At 37.5% G+C, this 15553-nt stretch overlaps 1 protein-coding gene across 2 annotated transcripts in view; it reads right to left on the bottom strand.

The window, feature by feature from the left end:
• The window catches only part of LOC129789723 (uncharacterized), a 274016-nt gene that overhangs the window by 143628 nt on the left and 114835 nt on the right, over positions 1 to 15553 (bottom strand). For both annotated transcript variants that reach the window (XM_055826739.1, XM_055826740.1), the window contains exon 2: positions 7413 to 7460. In XM_055826739.1, coding sequence (XP_055682714.1) covers positions 7413 to 7460 — 48 coding nt within the window. The remainder of the gene's footprint in view (positions 1 to 7412; positions 7461 to 15553) is intronic.

Here is a 15553-nt window from a genome sequence, read left to right as displayed (position 1 = left end):
GCATGACTTCCTTAGCACAAAATTTCCCTTTTCCAAGAAAGAAAAATCAAATTTCCCTGCATTTGTAGCTTCAATCGTTTGAATCACATTCACTGCAGCCTTTTTTAGAGTTCACTTGGCCCATTGTAAACTACTTCATCCCCTTTCCTTTTCCACTGCGAGGAGTGGGAAAGGTTCCTATACATAGCATGTGGTACATACATACATACTTTGAAAGTCGTAAAGGGCAAATTCCAATCCATTGTGAAAATTCAGTGAAGATGAAAATTGGAACCGTAGATGACATCATTCAATTTATAAGTCATCCTCCACTTTTCCCTGAACATACATCTCTCTCCGTGTGCCCCGTGGAAAAGCCCGTCAGCATTTTGGGTGTCAATGATATGGAGGGCAATTTTTTTGGTAGTGATGGTGACTATCCCCACACTCCCCCGCATTGCAAAGCCTTCTGTGCACACACAAAATTCGTACGCTGAGCTCCCCCTTTTGGGAATAAGGTGGTAAAAAAACTTAAGCCACCCCTCGGTTCAATACTTTTTGATTTCTTGGGGAAATAAATCGAATTTGATATATAATGCCCCACTCGACGGGTGGGTGTGAAAAGACACATAATGTAAACCCCCGAATTTGCGGTGGGATCAGGGAAGAACTTGCTGAGTGGTGTTTGGGTGGGGGATAAATTTTCTTCAATATGAACTCCATACAGTCAGTGGATTTTATTTATTGCTTCCCCTGTGTGTATTGGGGAACTTGAGGGTGCTTGACGGAAGTGTACAACCACAAATTAATTACTAAACGCTTTCCGTTGAAACTTTCACCGATTTTCCCGGCAGGATGCTTCACAAGAGAATCTTAATGTTCCTTGAATTTTAATCCCAAAATCAATGAAGAATTTATTTCACAGCTTAAAATTTCTTCACAAATTCAACAAAGTCAACTGAAGAAGAACAAAGCATTGAATGAATTTCCAAATTAGGAGATTCTCCTTGTGTGCTGTGGATGCTTCACGCAGTCAAAAGAGCCCTGGTAAGAGCCAATCTCTCCCTTTGGCAGTATAAATCCAATTGTAATGTCAATTTTAATGCATTTTCTCCGCGTCTCAAGTTCACATGGAAATTTTTTAATGTTCTCTTTGTTCATGAAAATTTCTTGCATGCTGACAACCGCAGAAAAAAACTCCCGAAAATGCAATCTTCGTGCTCACAAAATGCTCTCCCGGAATGCCATGGAGAGTGTCACGATGGTAAAAAAAAAATCCGTGCAATTGCTGTCTACGCTGTCACACGAGGTATGCGGACAATGAGATGCACGTTTTAAACTCTAGAAGACGGCCTTTAGCAGTTGGAAATGCAATAAAATTTCGCAAATGAGGAAGAGGCACCCAAATTCCAAAGCTCCGAGACACAAAACAATTGTCCCGGGGAAAATCAATGGTGAGAAAATGAGAAGAATCTCTCTGCGTTAAAGTTTCTCACCATTGATTGCATTTTCACTGCAAGGAGACTGAGGGGGGTTGGTTAAATTAAACACAGTGCTACGAATCAACTACGACAACCCCTCATTGTTGTCTCACACCCACCCCTTATGAGGAAACTTTCAAGTGAAAGAAAACATCGATTTGTGCGTCATATTAGTGCCAAGTGCAGACTTTATGGATTTTCAATGCGCAACACCCTTGTGGACAAAAATCACCCGGATAGACCCAGAAATACCCGAAAGGTCCCTCTTCGCGCGGAATACGAGGGTGCAAACCCCAAAATTTTCACCACAAAATTTGTAACACAAATTAATTTATACGCAAATGACTCAACCGCATCACGCGACAACATATTTCAACCCCACTTCCCCTGCAAGTGCGTGTGCTGGGCTAAATTTTCCACGGTTCGCCAAAGGGGTTGCAAAAGGGACCTAAAATACAACAAGGAGGAAAATTTCTTGTGTCAGGGTGTGAAAATTACAAATATTTTCCACTATATGCCGACACTTTCCTTTGATTTATTGGCGCCTCAAATTAATCCATGTCCATTGACAAGGGTGTAGGTAGTTATGGGTAAAAGTTCCCGACACGTGTGGAGAAAATTGATAGATATGCTTTGAATTTGAAATTAATTGGACGAAAATTCATTTTTTGAATTTAAGGAAATTCTCTCAAAAATAATTAAAAATTGATTCTTTTATTATTTGAAAAGTTTCTTAAAGAATTTTTGAGATTCTTTTATAAACTAAAAAAAAACTTAAATAAATTGAATGAATCATAAAAATAATTAATGTTTAAAAATTATTTTTTTTTGTAATTTTTTTTTTTGAATTTCTTTTATTTTTTTTTAATAATTTAATTTAGTTTTTTTCTGTTTTTTTTTTTTAAGAAGAATTGGAATTATACAGTTAGTGGAATTCTAACGCTTTTTATTTCATTTCTAACCAGTAACGAATTTTAACGGCAGATGTTTTTTTTTTAAATTTCTACGTTAATTTTAAATAAGAAAAGTGTTAATTTTAGCGCTTGACATTTTGATTCTATATGTTGATTTTTCTTAAGTTGAAGAATCCTTTTAAATTTTAGACATTAATTCCAAATTGAAGAGACTTGATTCTAACGTTTGATGTTAGTTTTTAAACGTTTAATGCCTGACCAAAGCTTTTTGTAAGATTACGGTTTTCTTTATTTTTATTTCACTTGCTCCTTCATATATTGTGTCGCGCTGTCACTGTCAAACAAGAAACGCGATTTATATGTTTTATAACAGCGTTTCTTGTTTGACAGTGACAGGGCGATGCAATTTAACAAGGTGCAAGTGAGAAAAAAGAACGAAAACCGTCTTCTTAGCTTTATCGTCTCGTTTCTAACGTTTGACGTTGATTCAAAACCTTAACAAAAAACGTTTAATTATTAATCTTGAATTTAGAGATTTATTTTAACGATTAACGTTATTTTCCTACCGTTTATCGTGTCCTAACAACGTTAGAAAATTCATTTATAATTTTTTTCCATTACATTTTGATCCTGAAAATAATTTTTTTCTTTTAAATTTTCAGCGAGAACTTATAAATTCGACAAGATTTCTGAAGTTCTCAGGCTCAGAAACTTGTCAGAATATGATGAAAAATATTTCTCAAAACATGAAATCTAGGAAATATCCAAACCTCTCCTGATTTCCCTACAATAAAAATGAAAAATATCTATTCAAATCAATTCAAGAAATTCCTGAGACTGATAGCCAGTCAAGCCACACAAATTGATTTCCCATCACATTGAGCCTCTCCTCCATGCCCTGAATGTCATCCCTGATGTGTGATTTGTCGTCAGTGCTTGGAGGAGAAGAAGAATTGACCAAGAACCCAAAATCACACATATCAAAACTTTTCAATGGATGTGAAAATGTTGAAGTCCATTGTTGGAGTGCTCTCCTAACACACTCAAGTACCCAGAGGGAGTGTTGGGTGGACAGACAATTTTCACTTTAGTTGGAAATTTTATACCCCCTCGAGAATCCATCAGCGTGGGTGAGACTTTCACAGCGTGCGGGGGTGGAGGTGGTTGAAAATTGGGGAAATTATTGGAACCTGTCCCGGATACCGTACAATAGGAGATGTGTCAAGGGTATAAATTCCTTTTATAACTTACTTTCCGCCCTCGTTCATAGCGAGAAGCGCCCACTTGAGCAACGGGTGGTAAACGATTAATTCGTTGTATGAATGCCCCGGGAAATTATGTGAGTATGTGCGCAAAGGGAAAACTTATGAACGCAATTTGACCCAGAGAGTGTGCAAACTATTCAAAAGTAGGATGTAGTAAACTCCCCTGCGAAGTGGAGCTGAGAAGGTGTGAAGTGTACGAAGGCCGGGGTGGGGGGAGAGGCCGCCAAAAGTTGAGGGTGTGATGCTTGATGCCTGGCTGATTAATATCCATTATTTCCCGATGATCACATTTTGAGAATTTCCATCGTAAGTCACGTAAAGCGTCAACACTTTTGAAATAGATTTTGTGGGGGGGGGTGTGGGTGATGTGTGAGTGGATGGCTCCCTGTGTTCCCTTGAGGCATTCGCGCGCGCCATTGTTCTCCCGTTGAGTAATTCTAGCACTCTCGACTGTTGGAGTCCATTGCGCGCATTTGGTAAAGCATCCCCCGAAAGTCATGTGAACGAGACGCGGGGGTGGGTTTGCGTCCAATGGACGAGTACAAAATGCTCCCGTTTTATGCACCCACTTGAAAGTTGAAACTTCTGAAATTAATGGGACTAACACTCTCTCTCACCCCCCCCCCGCCCACACGATCCATGGCGTTGGCTTTTCAAATGAGATTTTCACGTATAATTTACTACACTTTCCCTTTGGTAATTAAATTGTATGTTTGCTCCATGTGTGCCACTGGGGTGACCGCGCTGTGTGGAATGGGGGGAGAAAACTGCAAGGAATTTCCCCCACTTCAAAATCTCAATTTGGCAGCGAAGATTGAAAATAAACCCTCAACCCCTCAACGTGCCAAAAAGGGCAAAGATTCTTGTCGTAAATATTTTTATGCACAAACTTTTAATTGTGCTCTCTTGCTGAAAATTAATCACAAACTCCGTGAAAAAGCTTCGCTTCATCAAAGAAACCCCCTTCTGGGGGGTTGAGGAATTTTTTTTCTGCACATTTTTCCCCCGGAGGGTCAAAGTTGAGACAGAGAGAGAGGATTGTTAGTCAAAAAAAAAGTTCTCTCCATGGGAAGTGCACATCAATCATTGTGGGTGAGACTCTCTTGGGGATTTTTCCGGCAATCACCAGGGAAATTCCGTTGGAAATTGCTGCTATATACTCGCATAATCCCACGTTAATTGGAACGGTAGACGGGGGGTAGCCATAAGGCAAAACGCGTGCTTGAGGAATCTTTTTGAAGAAAATCATCTAATTCTGTGGTTTTTTTGCGAAAAGTTCTTCCCGTACGCGCCTCTGGCGTTAGAGAGGAATATTAGTCAATGAAAAAATTAAAAAAAAGAATTTAATCGTATTCCTCAAAAGGATTCTTCTCTTTATTGTTTTAATTAACAATTCAGAAAGACTTCCAATCAGACTTTGCTTTGTAGTGCAAATTACTTTGGGGTACTGTACATTCGATGAACTTTCTCTCTCAAATGTGGTCAATGGCAGTCTGAGGCAAAAAGTTTTGTGAATGTAATTAATTTAATTTTTGTATTGTTATTTAACTTTTTATTGCATTTTTAGAAATGTTTTAAAATCTTTTTTTACAGTAGTTTTAATGCAATAACTGTCTTTGATTAAGACAGCAGGATAAATATTAACAAAGGCAGAGAATGTCTTGGAGTTTAAACTAAAAACTGCAAGAAATTTTCCTTTATTCAAGAAGTGCTAGAAAACATTTGAAACAGAAACTTTTCTGAAGTTTTAAACGAAAATTTCGATAGTTTTATTTGTTTTTAAACTACTCCAAAGATTGGATTGAAAATTGCTAGAAAACAACCAAAAAACTGCAAGAAACTTACATTTATTCAAGAACTACAAGAAAATATTTAAAACAGAAACTATTCTGTTGTTTTAAGCGAAAATTCCGATAAGGTTTTATTTAATTTTAAGCTATTCCAAAGTTTGTATTGAAAACTGCTAGAAAACAACCACAAAAGAGAACCACACTAAAGTTTCAATAAAAAACTGCAAGAAAATTGCATTTAATGAAAATTTCAACGACAAGGAACTCTCAAAGAAAATCTAAAGGTCAGAAAACTTCCATAAATCTTCTCAGCTCTTAATCTGAATGTTAAAGTCTCTGTACACATAGCACCTTTGAAAGTATCCGTGCTACCTACATAAATATCTTCTTCTTAAATGTCAAGGGGATAATTTTGCGGTCAATGAATCCAGTAGAAACCACAGCGAGTGTACAGCGATGGGGGAGCTGGAGATAATAAACTCAAAAGTTTTCCCTCTAATCAAAGGACGGTCGTATCCTTTTTTGGCGTGCCAGGAAATCACAAAATACACTTGAAGACGAACACGAAAGGCTCAATTGAACTTTCTCTTATATAATACAGGCTTGCACCCACCGCAAAACGACAGCCTTTCTTTGTTCAATGTGTGCGCCTGTTAATTGGGAGGGTGGGGCTTTTTAATTAGAGAACTTTCTGCTGCCACCCCCTCAACACTGTGCTGGCAAAAAGTACTTTTATGCAAAAACTTAAATACAAACCTCCAACAACGGCTCACAGCCATTTTTCCCGCACCTGAACGGACTGACATGCCCGCGCGATGAGAAAGTTTTGCGCTTTCCTCCCTTTTTGAGTTTTCCACCACCATCCACGCATGTGATAATGTGAAAAAGATGACAAGGAATGCCAAGGAGCTCAATTTTCACACACAAACCCCACGCCCTCCGTTGGAATGTCAGGCGAGACATCGCGTCACGATTATTAATGCCGCCAAAATGGAGGAATTATAGGTAATGTCACGTTCGGAAAACACCATTGAGAATTTTTGTGTATATTTTTCACCTTCCCAAACACTCATGAAGTCTCTTAAACCACGCCGAACCAACGAATTTCTTCAGCACTTATTTTATACAATAAGATAGTACAGTGGGGAGCGATTGAAGTGAATTTTACTTTAGAATCTTAAAAAGTTATTTGAAAAAATAAATCTTTGTGATTTAAAGAAAACTCTTGAAATTTTTTTAAGTTTTTCAAATAAAAATTTTAATAATTTACTTTATAATATAAAGATTCAGCAGCAAAATTCAGAAATTAATTTTTAAAAAGATTTTGAACAGAATTTTAATTCGCTTTTTTCGTTTTTCTCATAATTTTCAAATTTTAGCTTCAAAAATTTGTTTAAAAAAGACGATTTTCAACCAAAATTTATATAGATTTGCTTAAGAACTTCTAAAACTCTTCTTTCAACTGAATTTATTCGACTTCTATGCAAATAATAACTAAGAAAGATCCATTATTACACCAAATTGAAACACTTAAGAAAAAAATTGAAAAAATCATCTAATTATGGGACACCCCAATGCATTTCAATCACCCCTTCGTGTGTTTCTCAAGCAAAAATGACGCGGAATGAAAAAGAAACCCAAATGGAATTTTGTGTGTCGTGTCATTCGGGACAAACATCTTCATTCTCAGTGGAAATCAAATATTTGATTATGCGAGAGAATAAAATTGTCTCCATGTGGATGATTATGCGACATCTCTGTGGATGGAGGGAATTCGAAAGAGGCCATACCTTTTGTGCCAAAATGCTGAAATTGGGAAAGAAGAAGGAATTTCTCCTGGGGAATTGCAATCATCAAGGGGATTCCTCGCACCCAGGTTAAATGCTGTACAAATGCGTCCTTCGCACAAGAACTAACCCCCTTCCACCCTTACTAACATCTCCCCGAAATATGGGAAAATAAAAAGCGGCACAGGAAACTCACCATTGAGCACTCGGGTCCCTGTAGACATGCGAAATCCTCCGTGGCGAACTGCAAAGAGAAGGAGAAGAAAATTTAATTTTATATTTGAAATTAATGTAAATTGAACTTTATTCATTGAGTATGGGGTGGCGCACATTCTTTGGAGAAGAACTTTTGAATTTAAACACACGGAAATTGTCATGCAATTTCCACCCCTTGGCGTGTTATATTGTGGAATTTCCCTCGAGCCCCCTATATAGAGAATTTCCCGACAGTGCCCCCCTCCGTAATGCTCTGGGTGTGCAAGGGGGGTGGGGGAAGGATAAATGAGGAATTTTGTGAATAGAAATCTTCGTGCTATTCATGGGGAATGGATTTAGAAAATTGTATGAGAAACAATTAAATAATTTTGCATTTTCATGACAAAATTGTATTTCTCTTTGAAGGGAAATTTGTTTAACTTCAATTGCGTGGAAGAATTTTCTAATGGTCTCTTAGTTGGAGCTTTTGAATAATTTTCTATTTAAATGAGCTTTTATTTGGCTTTTAATAATAAAGCTTTCTTTGATTAGGTATTTATATGGTTTTATCTTGAACTAAAAGTAATAATCTTTGATTCATAAATAATTTTAAAAAAATAATCAAAGATTTTAAAGGAAACTTTAGTTTTTGATTATTAAAGAATTAACTTTTTAAGCTTAATCTCTATTAGGATAAGTTTTCTTAGATAGGCCTAAATTTCTTAAGCAACAACTAAGTTTTTTAGACTCTCTGAAATTATTTTTTAATCTTTAAGCTTAAAATGTTAAATTGTCAGTTTTCTTTATCAAAAAAAAATTATTTATTATAATTTATTTATTTATTTGAAATATGCCCCGAGTATAAAGATATATGTACATACACTACCCGCGAAAAGTTTCCGGGCAAGGCTAAAATGGGATATTTTTGAAGGCAAAATTCAAATGGCTATATCTTCGGCTGTGGTTAACCGATTTTAAAAAATTTACCAGTTTTGGAAAGGTACATTTCTCACCTTTCCAAAACTGGTAAATTTTTGAAAATCGGTCAATCCGTTCGCTTTTGGCAGCCATTTTGGTAAAACTAGGTAGAAGATACTTTTTTCAATATTTTACAATTTTTCACTTTGACCCCTTGCATCTCGGCCGCTAGTGGACCGATTTTGATGAATAGAGTATCGTTGGAAAGGTAATTTAATTCCCTTTCCAAATCTGATAAATTTTCGAAAATCGGTCAAGCGGTTCAGTCGTGACAGCCATTCTAGTGAACCATAGTGAAAAAATACACTTTCGAGTATATCTCAGCCTGTGGTTGACCGATTTGAACAAACTCGGATTCAAATGGTAGCTAATCATGTCCCCTAACTTTCAAAAAAAATTTCATCCCGATCGGTCATGTGATCCTTTTTTAATGTTTTTTTATGTGATACCCTTATGTTACAAATAGGGTACCCTAACTTCAGGCGTTGACCATTTAATTTTTATAAGTTACACTTGGTCCAAATTTCATCAAAATTAAAAGTAGACATTATTATCTAACTTTTAAAAAAAATTTCACTCAAATCCATCAAGGGGTTCTCCTGTAATGTCATTTTTTGTGGAACTATGACCCATTTTTGCGTTAAAATTTGATATTTCGACTCAACCAATTTACGGCCCCTGGAGTGTAATTTGACTCAAATCCTTGTTAAATCGGCTTAAAAATGTTAGTAATGGTGTTTTGGACCTTGTTTTGACTCATTTTTTTCAATTTAATTGAAAAATAATTTTGACGATTTTTCGCCCAAAATCTTAATATTAGTCACCTCAAGAGCCACAATATGACTATTAGCAGATTTCAAGTTATAAATTTAATAATTTTATTTAATTTCAAATCCCATTGGCATAACAATATAAAAGTCAATCATAACGCGTCCAGTTATAAGAGTTGGTGTCCCACAACGTGTAAAAGTTTGTTTATGCGTTGTAATTTAATTTCTGAGTTGTATATTAGTAGGCAAAATTGATTTTTTTTGTGAAAATCAGTAATTTGATGCATAAAAACGGTCATATCTCCGGTTCTATAACACCTACAGAAATTTCTTGACTAGTTTTGGAAAGGTCTTGAAATAAGCTGTAATTTAATATATATCACAATGATTTTCAAGGTCACCTCTAAAACACAAAATGGCGGTTTTTTATTTCACCAAAACAGTTTTTGGCATTTTTCGTCCTGAAGGAATGGTTCTGGAGGTTTCTGATGTTCTAGAAAGTTGTAGAGAATTGCAAAACCTTTAATTTGATACCAAGTTGAGCGAAATCGGACAAGCCGTTCAGGAGATATGGCGCTTAGAACTTTTCAAATTCAAGAATTTTTCAAATGGCCATATCTTCTAAACGGCGACATAGATTTTCTTCATTTTTGGACTGGTGAAAGATATTGAGTCAGGCTACAACATAACAAAATTTAAAAGATTTGCCTAATGGGGATTCGGAGATATTGCCCCTTAAAGTTAGGCAATTTTTGTTTTTGATTTTAGCGCCTCTTGCGGTCATTTTTGGAACTTGAAGTGTTCTAGACATTTCTAGGGCTTCCTGAAACCTTTCATTTGAGCTCAAGTTGATCAAAATCGGTCAAGCCGTTCTCGAGTTATATCGAAAAAACACTTTTTGCTTTAGGCCGCCATATTTGCTAAACCCCTTAACCGATTTTCAAGTATGAATTATCGATGAAAATGTCTCAATGAGTTCTACAACATACTAAAATTTCAGACCTCTAGCTGTAAGGGAACTGATTGACGGTATTTCAAAATGGCGGACGGCGGCCATCTTGGAATTTGAAAATGCGAAAAAATGAAATTTTACACCCACATTTCTATAGAAAACTTCAAACCTGAAGTCTCTATCTGTTACCGTTCCCGAGATATAAGGCAAAGTTTGGAGTCCCGGACGGCAGGCCGGCCGGACGGCAGGCCGGCCGGATCAAAAATTTTCCACCACCAGTTTTGGAATGTGGGTTGTCTAAAACGTGCTCATACCAAGTTTGAGCCCGATCTGAGGTGGTCGGAAAATCCGACGATTACAATACTTGGTGTTGGCCACGAAGTGGAACACCAACTAATAAGGTCAACAACGTTTGTTTAAAGATTTTGAGTACAACTTGGGTTATCATTTGGTAGGGGAGGGGGGGTTAGAACGGTTGAGAGACAAAAATCGCGTATAGCTTCACAAAAAATGACATTACAGGAGAACCCCTTGATGGATTTGAGTAAATTTTTTTTTAAAAGTTAGATAATAATGTCTACTTTTAATTTTGATGAGATTTGGGCCAAGTGTAACTTATAAAAATTAAATGGTCAACGCCTGAAGTTAGGGTACCCTATTTGTAACATAAGGGTATCACTCAAAAAAACATTAAAAAAGAACCACTTGACGGATCGCGATGAATTTTTTTTTGAAAGTTAGGGGACATGATTAGCTACCATTTTTTTTTTTTTTTTTTTTTTTTTTTTAACGCTACCTCACGGATTTTTATTTACGATCTGTCAAATTATTAATTACATAGTTGACAATAAGTAAATTTCAACACAACATTACATCTACAACTCTAAATTTTACAACACTAAAATGGAGCTGACCAAACATCAGACATCCATTACTTCAACACGGTTATTCCAATTTTCCTCGTTGGGTCTCCGCCAGGGATCCAATAGGTTTGGAATCCTGAAGAATCCGATTTTCGTTGAACCACATCAATTCCTCCTCATGAGAAGAACATTGAGATTCTGACTGAGAGAGTTGATATTCTCCTCTAAAGCACTCTGCTTCTGCATCATCTCAGTGAGGCTATTTTGCATTGCGGATATATTATTCTGCATCCCGATTATAAGTTGCATGAGATAATTTGGCTCGTGAGGCACAACTGATTGAGCCTGAGGAGCATTTGCTGCAGTGATGTTGGCGTACGTTTGCATTCCCACCTGAAGAGGAAGGATCTCGGGAACTGGTGGATTAGAAACACCAGCAACTTCTTCGCGCCTCCCTAGGTTTTGCATTTTCCTTCGCTGTTTCGGATTCATTCTTTCAAGGACCTGCAGATACACGGTGCATCCCTTGTAGTTCGCAGTGTGTTGGTGTCCACAGTTGTTGCATTTCTTAGCGTTGGGGTTGTTTTTATTTTTGTCGCAGTCAGCTGTTTTGTGATTCTCCGCACAAATCACACAAACTGGTTTCAAATGGCAGCGGTTTTTTGAATGTCCAAATTCTTGGCAATTGTGGCACTGCAACGGTTTTTTGCTTCTCCGGGGTGCTTCCACTGAGACTATCATATGGTTTAACCTCTTGAGCTCGTAGATCGGATGAGAGGCAGCTTTGGCATTGCCAATATTCAGCTCCAGCATAAAAGCTTGAGATTTTTTACCGAATCTATTCCGGCAATTGGAGACGCGGCGCACATCGAATGCGAGTTCTTTCAACTGATTGCAGATAGCTTCTTCCGCAGTTTCCGGCTCTAGCCCTTTCAAAATCACTTTTAGTGCCCTTTCACTCCTCAGCTGGTGGGTGTAGAAAGCCACCGAGCGCTCCTTGAGCTTCTGTTGCGTTTTCATGTAGTCCGCGGTAGTTGACAGCTGCAACTTTGCCTCCAGGCCCCCCTTAAGACGTTTCACTTCATAGTTGACAATCTTGAGAGTTTTCATAATGTTGAGAACATCTTTCACAGGGTTCTTTCCCCGTATAAACAGTGGCACAGGTTTTTCTTGCCTTTCCTGTGTAGAACTTGAGGATTCAGTCTCATTGGCGGGGGCAATGCCATCAAATCGATTTTGCGTGGGGACAGGTGGGTTTTCATTACGTCTTTTAGCGTTCGCAGAAGATTTCTTAGCGTTCTTGCGAATCATCCAGGCATATATCTCGGCACCAGTAGCTGGTTTATTGCTTTCAGCTTGTGGCATGTCCACATCACCCCCAGAGAAAAGCAAAGATTTCCCTCCGGAGCCAGCAGATGCCATGCCACTTTGAGGTTAACTCAATGTTCAGCGATTTTTCACTTTATTTAAACACAGAAACGAGGGGCCTGCACCTGCTAGGCGTTCCGTGGCCTCCCTTGGTAAGGAGGGTAACAATCCTGACGGTTTATTTGGCAAAGAATTGGATATATTTAACATAAATATGCAGCACTTTTATAAAACAACAACTTCACATGCCTGTCATAATGACGTGAGCTACCATTTGAATCCGAGTTTGTTCAAATCGGTCAACCACAGGCTGAGATATACTCGAAAGTGTATTTTTTCACTATGGTTCACTAGAATGGCTGTCACGACTGAACCGCTTGACCGATTTTCAAAAATTTATCAGATTTGGAAAGGGAATTAAATTACCTTTCCAACGATACTCTATTCATCAAAATCGGTCCACTAGCGGCCGAGATGCAAGGGGTCAAAGTGAAAAATTATGAAATATTGAAAAAAGCATCTTCTACCTAGGTTTATCAAAATGACTGCCAAAAGCGAACGGGTTGACCGATTTTCAAAAATTTACCAGGTTTGGAAAGGTGAGAAATGTTCCTTTCCAAAACTGGTAAATTTTTTAAAATCGGTTAACCACAGCCGGAGATATAGCCACTTAAAATTTGCCTTCAAAAATATCCCATTTTAGCCTTGCCCGGAAACTTTTCGCGAGTAGTGTATAACGGAGTATACACTATAAGCAAGAAAAAATATGAAAAAGATTTTCTTCTCAATGTCTTTCAAGAAATCCTAACAACCTTCTTCGAATTTTTTCAGCAAGTTCTGACAGAAAAACCATTCAATACTATAATTCTAGTTAGTTTAGTTAACTTTCGGCTCACTTTAGCCTCTATGAGGACCTACAGAAATTTATTTTAATAAAATTTAATGATTTTATAAGTTCTCTTAAAGATTTCAAATAAAAGCTAGAATCTAGCCTAGAATTGTATTTCCCTAAAAAAAATCTTTTTTAAAACTAGATTACAGATTAAATTGAAACAGCCAGTTAAGACAACAAACAGCAGAGTCTTATTCTTTTCTTAGAAGAAACGAAAGAATAAAAAAAGAACAGCGTCTTTAGGCGAGATAAAAGCAAGAATAAATATCAATAAATACCCATTTCTTGGTACATTGTGGTGACAATGCGTTTGGGGAACAATGAAAAAGTAAAGTATATTGACGTGCCAAAATGAATGAATGCGAAAATCCCATAAATATTCGTGGAATCCTCCAATGTTCCTAAAATGTGCGTTCCACGCCGACATTGTGCCGACCCGCGCGCGTACTTCAAGCGCACACAACTTCTTCTCCGTGTTCTTAGAGACAGTCTCCTCTATAACCACCAAAAGCATATACATATAGAAATTACCATCTTCGCGAGAGAGAGAGAAAGAGAGAGAGGAGAAATATATATAATTCAACTGTGTTGATTTTTCTCTTGCTTTTGTATACAACGCCAAGACATTTCAATTGATTCACTAAGGTGGGGTCTGACCTTCAACACCTTCTAACCTTTTGTCTTCTCCGGAGATTCTCTTCTCCCGGTTCCTCTTGCCCATCCTCCACAGCTGCACAGTGTTGGAGGGAAATGTTCTTTTTTTTTTTCAAGCAAATAAACGTAGGATCATCTTCTCCCAAAGGAAGATCCCTCTCTGGTGATGCCCAGAACCATCGAATGAGGATCTTGTGGGGCACAGAAATTATTCCTCTCTCTTGATTGCTCGCGTATAGTCTTCGCGGCATCTCGATGCCACTGATTCCCAGATTACCAGAGATAATGGTTTCACTTTTTGTGCCTCCCCTCTGTTTGTTTTGCACACAAATTCTGGGAGCTTCATCGTGTGGGCTTCCTCTTGTTCGCATCTCTTTTGCCATCCACCCCACCTCCCCGCGAGAGACTGCTGGGGCTTTTATAGAAAATTGTAAGACAAAGTGCAACAAAAGGCAGAAAACAATCTCACAGCAGCTGCTATCGCGGAACGATGTTCTCCAACTGTCTAAAATTGCTGTTTCTCCACTTTCCTGTGCGGAGAGAACATTCGGAAAATGAAGTTTCTTTTATGTGTGCGCACCAAAGTACCATGAGGAGCGATTCTTCTGATAATCCTGGCTCAGGTTTCTCCCCGACTAAACGAGGTGTATGGGTTGTTTTATGTGAATTAAAGTCTGGCTGAAAATTGGACACAACTGCTTTTCTTTCTCTCGCAAAATTACCTTTAATTTGCAGAAAGGTTTTTGAGGTTCTAAAGTTCGTGGAGAAGCATTTTTTTTTCTTGAATTGAAGGTAGATCACTTTCAATTTTCCGTGAAAATTTCATTTCTAGAGCTTTTCTTTTCACTTCTTTTCAATTTTGATTAAAGAATTAAGATTTTTTTATTGTTAGGCATCTTCCTCTAGCAAAAATTGATTTGACAATCTTGAGCGTTGTCTTGAGAATTTGTGATCCCGCCTGATCAGTGGCTCTCATGTGCAATTAAGCTACCTTAATCACACAATACTGCCGACAGGTTTATTGCCATTTTCTGACTCTAAAACACAAAACAACACACCGCGTTAGTTTGTGGCGCAAGAAAGCCCACCTTTGGGACCTAATGAGCACTGGGGCGAAAATATGTGGTTCAATAAACTTTAAACACAGCGCCTGAATGCAAATAAGCTGCCTGTTTTGAGCAAATTAACAGCGCGAAGATCCAAAATGAATGTGGAAGGAGAAAAAAAGTCGAGAAATCTGGGAAATCAACATGAGGAATCTCTACTCTTTTAGGTCTTTTGTGTACCAAATCATTCTTCCTTCACCACTAATTCTTATCTTTTTTTTTCTCTCGTTTGTGCATCCACCTTTTATTGAATTTATTGTAAATTTAACACACATGAATTTCACATTATACACAAATTTTTTCACCTTTCGCCGTGGTCTCGAAAGCGCACTTTATAGTTCCCTTATGGTTACACGTTACATTATACATATTATGCACTTTGCTATATATATTCTATATAGTTTGCTATGTATGAGCGCAGTCTCGAAAGTTTTACACGTTAATGCAATATAGCGCAATAAAATAATTTGAATAGTTTTATAGATTTTACAGGTTTTTCCATCTCTCTTGTGGAACACGTGAATTGATGTACATTTTGCATTTGTTTGCGGGGTAAGAG

This window comes from Lutzomyia longipalpis, chromosome 2 (genome assembly GCF_024334085.1).
Source record: "Lutzomyia longipalpis isolate SR_M1_2022 chromosome 2, ASM2433408v1".
NCBI classification, from domain to species: Eukaryota; Metazoa; Arthropoda; class Insecta; order Diptera; family Psychodidae; genus Lutzomyia; species Lutzomyia longipalpis.
Note: the sequence above shows the minus strand (reverse complement) of the source record. Positions and strands in the feature narration are given on the sequence as shown.